The sequence below is a fragment of the Dinoponera quadriceps genome, unplaced genomic scaffold (genome assembly GCF_001313825.1).
Source record: "Dinoponera quadriceps isolate SergipeBrazil2010 unplaced genomic scaffold, ASM131382v1 scaffold479, whole genome shotgun sequence".
NCBI lineage: Eukaryota > Metazoa > Arthropoda > Insecta > Hymenoptera > Formicidae > Dinoponera > Dinoponera quadriceps.
The window spans coordinates 73,265-84,431 of record NW_014554586.1 but is presented as its reverse complement, the minus strand read 5'-3'; the positions used below and the strand labels follow the sequence as shown (position 1 = coordinate 84,431).

Below are 11,167 nucleotides of genomic sequence, written 5' to 3'. Positions count from 1 at the left end.
GAGCGCTCTTATATACCCGCCAGCGAACGAACTTGCTCGCGGGCGGATCACCCGGGCGACGCGCCGCTAGTTGCGGCGGCGAGTGTCCAGCGCGCGCGAGACCATCTCGCCTGTTGCGCTGCAACCCGGTGGTCGAGTTTCGCTCGATCCGCAACAGTTATTGCCATCGTGAACACTACTGATTTTTAATATTATGTGCATCAAACGCCAAACCGCATGGCATTTTAGAAGGTCAAATGTCAAGGCTTTAAAACCGCAAAAGGGCGGGAAGATAAATAAAATTTAAATTGTTATTTCAGTTATATGAAATCTAAAACTCAGAACTTTTTTGCTCACCTAATAACTTATTTCTTAATTTTAATTAAAATTAGTTTTAATTAAATTTAAGTTTGATGATTTAATGAAATTTAATTTTTATTTAACTTAAATTAAAAAAAAATTAAAAATTAAATTTAAATAAAATTTAATTAATCAATTATAATTATTTATATATAATTATTATAATTATTATTACTCATAATTTTATTTAAAAATGCAAGTTAAATTAAAAGTAAGTTAAATTAAATTTTAAATTAAATTAAAATTAAATAAGAACTTTTTTGCTCACCTAATAAATTGTCAACTGCACTTTTTAAAATGCACTGTCGAATCGCTTCGCGATTTGAACTCATATTGTCGTCTGCTCTAGCTCGCCACTGCAGCTTTGCTGATCTACAGCGGTTTTGCGGCCCTCTACTACGCAAAAGTGAATCCCCCGACCACGGACGATGACTACGACGACATATTTCGCCGGCGACGACGACGACGACGAAGGAGACGCCGTTCGCTTCCGCTTGTGGCACGCGACAGGCCATTCGTCGGACTGGACGCTGTCACGTTTCAAAGGATAGTCGAAGCCGCAGACGCCGAACGAGCGCGTTGATTTCGTCGCGGTCGTTTCTTTAACAGAAGCGTGAAAGGACACGATGCATGTGATGCGAAGACGGTAAATGAAGATCAGCGAACGATTGAACGTTGAAACGGTATATATAATGCTGTGCCTCAGGGGAGTAAGGACCGGCGTCTAAAATTTCAAAGTTGGCGATTAAAGCTGCGCTTAAAGCTGCGATCGTCCCTTCCAAAGGTACAGAATCAATCATGCGAGATCTTTTCTAAAAAGGAGGTATTACGTTTAACCCTTAAGTGATGTGGATAAAGTGCAAGTCATACTACGATCAAACTGAAAGAAATAATTTTTATTATTACAAGAATGAAAAATTGTGATTCGATATATTTTCTATATTACTTTTATTCCTATTTAAATGTATGTTGTGTAATTATTGTTCGTCAACGTGTTTTAGATTGAAAGTACAAAATTGTTGAACATTCGGAAACACACGTTTCACGTGGCATTTCCGCTTATATTGCATTAATTAGAGGTTAATCATCAGAAAATCGGAGGAAATACGATGTAATTGTTGTTTATGAAGTAATCTCAAAAGTTACTAGATGAACGGTGTATATAATTTTACACGTGTGTGTACGTGGATGCATCAGTGCGGTGTGTGTGTTCAATTAGTAATTTCGGAATACGATTTGTTTATATTTTTCCGATTTGAGATATCTACGAATAAAATGTGTGTAATTAAAAGAGAGAGAGAGAGAGGGAGTCGAAGGATTAAGGAGGTTCTAGCGCTAAATGCCGTCTTTCCAATGGCGCATTAAGAGGGCCTCTCATAAGTTTACTATTTATCAAGCAAAGTTTCTTTTCTATACATTAATTTCATTATCCAAATAATAAATGTTAATTTGAAACGAAACTGAAGTAAATATATACACAATATTGCAAATACGAAAATATCATCATTTTTTATTTGTCTTAATGTTATATTTGTATTGCATTAATTGATCTCATAAAGATGCATAAATAATGGAAAGAAGTATACAAGTGTTTAAATATATATTTACATATATGTATTTTGAATATGACTATAAATTATAAACTTTCCACCACTGTATTTTCAAAATGAAACAGTCAATGATTTCGAAATTTGTCCATAATATCTGTTTATTAGTCCCTAATATTACAATAGCTTTTTAAACTTGACATATTTGTGTATAAGATGGATGTCAAATTAGAAGAAATTTGGCGTATTATGAGGTTTCTATGTTTGCACACAAGTTTATAATTAAATATCTCGGAAACGTTGCGGCAAAAAAACGATCGGAATTTCTGTTACGCATTGTTAGTTCGATCAAGTCTTGTATCACATATACATTACAGATTTATCTTATACGTGGTTGAACACTCGAGCCTTCTTAATCGGACGAAAAGCGTAATGAGAGCGAAGAGACAGGTGGACCGCGATCGGTGGATACTTGTCGCGTTGAGAGGCGGCCGACTCGAGAGAACGACGACTTCTGCGTCGACCCGAGTGTGTCACGCTCGGCCCGGCCGAAGAGACCGAAGGGCCAGGCGGTGATCGGTAAATGTATGCGTGCGACGGGATCAAAACGTAATAAAAATCCCCCGAAAAAATGTCGACCGATAAATCAAGCGTGTCGCGGCGAACCGCAGCGTGGATGCGGACCGTCGCGCGACACGACGCGACGCGGCGCGATGCCGTGCGATGCGCTTCGTAATGGGCGCGCGCGCGCACACGTATATATATATATATTTCGAAGCTGTATGCGTGTACACGCGCGCGTACGCTCGCAATGCGCGCTCGGTACGCGCGCATCGGAGCTCGGAGGCAAATTTCCTTGTCGAACGCCGCGACGTAACGCGAGACCCCTCGAGCGACTTTTCGGAGTGTCAGGGCCGTACGTCCGCGTCGTGTCGCCTGACCGTCGAGTCGTCCGCAACGGTGCGATCCGAGGGAAACATTTAAGCTTCGGGAGAGGTACGGCCGACGCGACAGTTTCGGCCGTGTTTCCAGCGAGGAAGAGGAAGACGAAAGGCGAGAGGGGAAATTGGACGGTAAAGTGCGAGCAACACGGCGATACGGCCCTGGGAGGCATCACCTACGGCCTATCTCCTCTGATGCTGATGCATTCCACCACGTAGTCAGCTGCGAGGGATACCTTAAGAGCGAACTTACGACGACCGGGTGCCCAGTCTCATCCACCCGAGAGCTACCATTTCGGAGGGGTGAGCACCGAATGAGAGTTGGGGCCGGCTCGTCCCTTCTTTTTTTTATACCTGGTCGGAGATTTTACAGATAAATCTCCGACGACGGAGGGAAACGACGAGCGAGGGATTACGCCCCGCTCCGAAATCCGGACCGCGGGCGATAAAAAGTATTATTTACAGCTCTCGGTACCGGCGCGCATACATGCACCGATCGATAATTCTCCCCCTCCTCACCCCCTCTCCTTCTCTCCTCCCCGTAAACCTCTCGGCCGCCCGCTACGTGCCGCTCCCGCGAGCGAGTGGAATAATAATACGCGATAATGATAGTGCCGCTAACCGGCGCGGCAGCGTCACGACGACGGACGCGCTCTTCCCGCCGAGGACTTGCGGAATTCCAATTTCTCGCGAGACTGCTCCGCTAGGCTTAAAGCTGACGATTGACGTTAGCGCAGTATTCTACACTGAGAAACCCATTTAGTTGAATCGACTAAATTCTTATTTGACTATGGGCAAACAAATTTTTTGTTGTAAGAACCAAGGTTTAGTTCTCTGAACCGAAAGTTTGGTTCCTTGAACCCTCTGAAACTTCAGAGAACCTAACCTTCGGTTCAGAGAACTAAACCTTGGTTCTTATAACCAAAAATTTGTTTGCCCAAAGTCAAACAAGAATTTAGTTGATTCAACTAAATGAGTGTACGCGGGAGAAACGATTCCGTTGATGCGACTGAATTTTTCGTTGCCTGGGGAAAAACTCATTTGAAGATTTTAGGAAGTTTCTGCTCGGTCAGTTGCTCTCAGTTGCTGCGGCTGAGTTTTAATGCACATTGAGAAGAAAATTTAGTAATAAATTAATAAATAAAATAATATTTAATTTTATATAAAATATAATTTGATATAAAATAATAATATTTTATACTAAATAAAATATTAAGTATAAAATAAAGTTTTACGATCATTTGCCGACCAAATATTTGATTATTGTAACCAAACCATTTAGTCCCGTTGTATACTAAATATACAATATACAAAACTAAATTATTTGGTTGCAATGATTCAATATTTGGTTGGTAAATATTCATCAAATTTTAGTACTTATCAAATCTTTCTTTCAGTGCAGCTGAAAGTCCATACAAATTTGCTCAGTCGCGATAATAGATATCATTTATTATCAACAGAAATATCACTTATTGTCATTGAATTTTCATCCGGTCCCTGTTCAGCTGTAGGAACTGAGATTTTTTCCGTTTTTTAGAAAGAGAAAGAGAGAGAGAGAATTTTCTCTCAACATTCTACACGGAAGAAACAATTCCTTTGATGTGATTGAATTTTCCGTTGAATAGTGACAGAAATATTGTTTCTTGTCATAGAATTTTTATTTCTTATTATAGTTTTCATCTGATCCCCATTCAGTTGCAGGAACTGATATTTTTTCCATGTAGGAGATAATTCGACATTATAGGCGGTGATACCGTAAGATCAGTTAGTTAATCCATCCGTTCTCGTTAAAGCCCAGACAGAACGTCACCCCTTCATTTTTCTCGAGGTAGTTGTTCGCAGCCGTACGTCACGGATATGCTAAGCGATCCAATTTCGTATGATTTTTCCAGAGTTAGCACACGTCAAGAAATAAATGTTTGTTTCGCAAAGCGAAGTACGCGATGTGACGCGAGAACGCATCGTCATTTAATTTCCGCGGTTCTCGCTAGCGGATCTTCCGAACGATCCTTATCTCGATTATGCGATTTCAGACACGGATTGCAGACACACGGCGAGTGTCTCTCGGGTTCTCGCTTAACTGTTCGCTACGGTATGTCCGGAGTACGTTATCCGATGCAACGAAGGCAACAGACGGAGCACTCAAGTGAGCCGGCAAGAAATGCGCGGGTCCTCCAGTCGGAGCGACGAGTTGGGACGACACGGCCATGGCGGCGAAGAGGAGAGAAGAGTGGCGGGAGAAGAAGAGTACACCTAAATAACAGCGAAATGCCAGAACTGAGCGAGAGCAAAAGTATCCGGGGCATTATGACGGGAAAAACGGGCGGAATGCCGCGCGGAATCCTGCGGATGCCGCGGCGCTTTCGGCGCTCGCCTCTAAAACTCTAATGCGGTCTCGAACGACGCGAAGTTCGCGATACGTGGTTTGTTCTTTTCAGCTGAACTGGCTGCATTAGTAGTTCGAGAAATTTACATGCACATTGAAGCGAATGAAGCGCACGTACGTGCGAGATTCTCATGCATCAATGTGCATAAATTTCTTGAACTAGTGTAGCCAGTTCTACTAAAAGGAACGGACTATTGGACATCTCGATAACACATCGAGAGATCTCGTAGGTCGGATGGTCTAAAAGATCTTTCTCCTTAAAAAATTTGTACTCTACACTGAGAGAAATCTAACATTATAGTCATTTTCGACCTGACCTGTATCTTCTTCCTTCTTTTTAATCCAGAAAATAGTAGCAATGTGCATGTGTAAAGTTATTATTTCTGACATTTTGGATAATATTTATTGGAAAAATAGTTCTCCTGATATAATATATATTTTACTTACACGATTATGGTTACAGACTGAAAAAAAAGTCTAAAAAATGAAACATTTATTCGGTGAGTATTGATAACGTATTTACTTATACATTTAATATATATATTTTTACACTGAGAGAACGTTTTCTTTTAATAAAAAGATATCTTTTTTAAACTGTAGCTTTTCAGGAAAGCAATTGTTTATTCCATTTATTAAATAAAAGAATTTGGAAATCAAATTAAAATATGTTATTAATATCTACTGAATAAATATTTTTCATTTTTTATGAAACTTTTCTCTCAGTTTGCAAATACTTTTCTTTCATTGTGCCGATTCTACAACTCTCGTGACTAGAAACCAAAGATACTGACATCAGCCGACTTTTTTTCTTTTCAGATTAAGTCAGTGGACACAGGCACGTACGTATCGGACACGATTTTGCGCTCTGTGTCCACCGTGGGAAGTCGCGAAACCGTAAAGTTCGTGAACCGTTAGCGAAATAACAATGAGATGGGGCAACGGTGCGATCCAGGCGCAGCGTTAATAAGGGCGCAGGCCATCTAATGAGCAGCATTATAGCTCGGCGTAATATGCAAACGGTGAGATTATGCGATGAGGGCCGGATTGTTGTCCTCGTGAAATTATAACAAACCGGTGCACGTAGTAACCTACTGGTTACTATTGCGTGAACAGCACGAACTCGCTCTTGCACTCGTCGCGCGCGTGCTCGCTGAAAGAGAGCGCGATAACATGTCCTATGCGCCTGTGACGCGTTGAAGTCCCCGGACGCAGCGCGCGTTCAGGCGTCGAAGTCTCTGGCGATGTATGGTAATAACGCGCATCTAGCGATCAGAGAATTATCAATTAATTTATTAAATATAAATATTAATTAATTAATTCAGCGAATTCTTCACTATTGCACTGTCAATAGGAAAAAGTACATGGAAAGAATAATTTCGTCAGTGTAATTGAATTTCCCGTCACTTGTAAACTAAACGAAAAGACTAGACGAAAACTTTGTTGTAGGAACAGAAAAATTCCTGTAGGAGATTTCTGTTCGGTCCAATTTGTCTGAACCGAGTTCCTAATACAGCTGGATGTTCACATGAATTATCGCTCAGTCGCAGTAACAGAATGACATATCATTTCATTGGAAGAATTTGATCAAATCTGCCTGGCAATGGACAATCAAACGCGTTTTGGCTGAAGGAGACAAAATTTTAGCTTTCATAAAAAAATTTGGTTCTTATATCGAAAAATTCTGTTTTTTTCGATCAAAACGCATTTGATTATTTATATAATGGATAGATCCAGCCGAAGTTATTTTTCAGTATTTTTGTCAGCAAGCTACCATCTGGTCCCTCTTCAGTTGCAGGAAGTGAGATTTTTTTTCCGTGTAGGAGATAATTTGACATTCTACGCAGATAAAACAATTCCGTTGATTTGATTGAATGTTCCGTTGCTCGGAGACTGGACGAAAACTTGGTTGTAAGAACAAGGCGATCTCTGCGGGAGGTTTCTGCTCAGTCAATTGCTTTCAATTTGTCCCAGCCGAGTTTTAATACAGCTGAATGTTCACGCGAATAAGTTCAGTCGCGGTAACTACAGTGCTATAATTTCTTGTCATCGAGTTCTCATTTCTTGCCACCTAATTTTTTTCTGGTTCCTATTCATTCGCCGGAACGGAGCGGTTTTCCTTCCCGTGTGCACGGAAAAAAAATGTCATTCGGTGTATAACAGAATGAGAACTCGCTAATGATATATTTCTATTGGCGCGACCGAAGATGTTCGTCTGAATATTTTCGACGGCGTTAAAATTCGGTTAAGTTAATTGAGAACATGCTACTGTATAGAAATTTCTTAGCAACAATCTCTCTCTATTCCTACAATCGAGTCCTCGCCTTTCTGGCCCCCGACAAGGGAAAATCAGGTATGCGAACCGAGTTATTTTCTCCGTATATTAAGATAAGGCGGTTACAGACTTTGTAAGTGTATGTTTTTAAAACTCTGTCCGTTAAAACACACTTTTAACTCAAACCATTTGTACTCGAAGCGGAACCGAGTGATTATATATTAATATCACGAGAGAAGTGAGCAGAATTTGCTCAAAAGTGGTTCATACTCATCGTTCCTCGACGAGCGTCGACTCGGGTTCGCCTGGAATGCTGCCAGATTTGATTTTTCGTCGACTCGGTCAACTACGCGTACCTCATTATCGTCTTTTGTTTCCCGAGGTGAGAAAGGTGCGACCCGCGGCGTCGCTCCGACGACTTCGACGAGCGTGCTCCGCGTGAAGACATCGAGACTGCGATGGATCTCCGCGAAAGAGAGCAAACTTAAAATATAAAGCACCGTAACTATGAGCGAGGTAAGAACCGTGTGTGGGGGAGAATTAATCGGCGGGGGAGCCGAATACACGGGGCGAAGCGCGGCTAAACGGGAAGAGAACGAAGATGAGGAACGGCGGTACTCGAAGATCTCGGACTCTGTCAGTCGGTGGTCAACCGTCACGGAGGAAGGACGTGGTGGATCGTGCTTGCCTCGCCTCGCCTCACCTCGCCGCGCTTCGTCTCGCCTTCGTTCTTTGCCTTCCTCTCCCTTCGTTTCTCTCTCTTTCTCCCCCTCGTCGTCCCGGTCGGAAGAAACATCGCGTGTACGGACGCTTCATGTACGTGTCCGTCGGCAGCCGGTGAGCGGACATGAAACAATTTATACAGGACTAGCTACCGCGACGGTGTGCAACGCCTGGTTCTCGTCTTCCTCGCGAGAAGAGTATTAACCGTCCACGTGTCTTCGCTGGTTGATACGACGATTTGTTATGGAGCCGGACGGCAGCTCGGGCCACCGTCGAGGAGCGTCGTCGTCGTAGAAGCTGGAGTCTTCGTCGTAGAAGCTGGAGCCTTCGTCGAAGAAGCTCGCGCGCACTACCGCAGAAAGTAAACTCCCTCGAGAGCACGGAAAACCCTTCTTCGGAAAATGGCTTCCGTGTGCGGCGGCAGGAAGAGCAACACAATGATGAACGCCGGCGGCTACTACAGGTCGGGCCCTTACACTTATCAGGTAAGTTTTGCGTTATGAATTCCTCTAGTTACTTTAACTGTGGAGGATAACACGGCGGAGTAGTTCATTTTGATTTTTGCCGACTTGAGTGAAGTCTGCACTGAGAGCAATCTCATTAAAGTTGCAATCATTTTCGCTCTCAACTATAATGAGAAAAAAGCGATAGAATGAACGAAATTGTGCTTAATCCACTAATGGTAAGGTTGGGGTCGGATCCGACCCCATAATCCGTTTGGTTCATTTTTCATCTAATTGATTTGCAAAAATAAGTAAAAGAAATAAGTAATAACATGAAACTTTTTCCTCTATATATTTATCAATTAAAATAATACAATAAAGGTTATAAATAATTGCAGTAAATCACTTGAAAACGCTCTGACGTTCTGGGAATCCGCTTTACCTTTAGAGAGTTGATTAAACAAAAGTTTTCCAAACGCAATGTTTAGCCCATCGAACAAATTATGCAATTGCTATGAGTAATCGATTGATTCAACGATTGCGATTTGTCCAGCAATCGTTGAATCAATTATATCAACGCAATGCATTGTTGCGCCAAAGCGTAATTTGTTCAATGGGCATAATATTTTTTTGAAGATTTTGAGAATTACCAACGATTTTCTGTCTAATTACTTTTTTCCAATATGTATTTTCTTCTGGTTTTAACTTTAAAATAGTAGCAACAATATGCGTGTAAGGTCATTATCAATGACACCATAGTGATATTTACAAGAGGAATGGTTTTCCTGACCGTAATCAGGATAAATAAAGCTGAATAAATAAAGGTTTAATAATAACAGTAATAATAATAATCTTTTCACTTATGCACTGAAAAAAGTACTACATTCAAATAAATATTGGCTGAGGATTATTGTAATAATTATTTTGATTATTATAACAATTATTAATAATTATTTACAATTAACTTTGTAATTATCTTACTTAGATTAAGTAAATATTAATTGAATATACACCGAAAGAAAAAATGCTCGGAGAAAAATAAGTTTACTGTTGTAGGGAAACCATTATTGCTACTGCATATTCGTTGCTACAATGATGAAATTTAGTTGGCTTAATCAAATTTTCGAATTATCCGTAATTTGAACAATAAAACAGTTTTGTTGCCAGAATAGAAAATATTTTGCTGAGTGAATTTGCACTTAAGACATATTAATTTTCTGTTAGAGCATAAATTAATATGTTCCTGCATTTGTTGATTTATTCTTACAGCGAAATATTATAATTGCTAATATATTTGTAGATTCGCAAAATAATCCAGCAAATAGTAATCATTATTCTTGACAAATCATTTCACTGTCCACAGACAAAGTTTCTGCGACAGCATAAAATTTGCTGTGCCGGCAAATCATTTTTTTTCGTGTACGTTCAAATAATATGTACATTCAAGTATTGAGAGTACAAATTAGTTCGGTCCGTTTTCAAAAGATGGCTCTGGTCGTTATGAATGTTTCATAGTGACAGCTGATTTCGGTGGTTTCTGAGAGGTTAGATATCTGTCAATAATATTCAGTTTATATCGCTTTGAGTTTCATACAAAACCCTTGTTTTTTACTGTGTTGAATATGTCAAATTTTGTGTTAACTAAGCAGCATTTGCGGGAAGTTTTAGTTTTCTGCTTTAATTGGAAGAAAAGTGCAGCTGAAGCGCATCGAATGCTTGTAGAAGTTTATGGTGACAATGCTCCAACTAATAAATCATGTAGGGAATGGTTTCGACGTTTCAAAAATGGTGATTTCAGCGTTGAAGACAAGCCTCACTCTGGACAGCCAAAAAAATTCGAAGACAAAGAATTGGAGGCATTACTCGATGAAGATCTGAGTCAAACGCAAGAGGATCGATATAGGCTGACAATTGATTCGTTTGAGCCGTGCATTACGAGAAAAACGACCGTAATACGAGCAAAGACATGACAAAATTATTCTTCTGCATGATAACGCTCGGTCTCGTGTTACAAAAATCGTAAAAAATTATTTGGAAACGCTCAAGTGGGATATTTTACCGCACCCGCCGTATTCGCCGGACATTGCTCCTTCTGATTACTAGTTGTTTCGACGGATGTAGCACGATTTGGCAGGTCACCGGTTCACTTCTTTCGCAGAAATCGAAAATTGGCTCCTAACTTGGATCGTCTCAAAAGACGAGACTATTTTCGAGATGGAATTCAAAAATTGCCTGAGAGGTGGGAAAATGTAGTAGCCAGCGATGGACAATACTTTGATTAATCGGTTCATTCATTTTGTTCTGAAATAAATGCATTTTTGACCACAAAAAACGGACCGAACTAATTTGTACTCTCAATAATATTTACTTAATCCTTAATAATGTTTACTTAATCATTAAGTAAACTAATTACTCCAATACTTTTTAGCAAATACTTATTTATGAATGTAGAATTTTTTTTTCTATGTACGAGTATAATTACAGATACGATAATTGTTTTCTTAGTACATGCAGAA

The 11,167-nt window shown here is 40.3% G+C and overlaps 1 protein-coding gene across 1 annotated transcript in view; it reads left to right on the top strand.

Moving 5' to 3' along the window:
* The window catches only part of LOC106752184, a 6,218-nt gene extending 5,296 nt beyond the window's left edge, over positions 1-922 (top strand). The window contains exon 4 of the mRNA XM_014633713.1: positions 689-922. Within this exon, the coding sequence (XP_014489199.1) occupies positions 689-922 (234 nt within the window). The remainder of the gene's footprint in view (positions 1-688) is intronic.
* Positions 923-11,167: the final 10,245 nt, after the last annotated feature.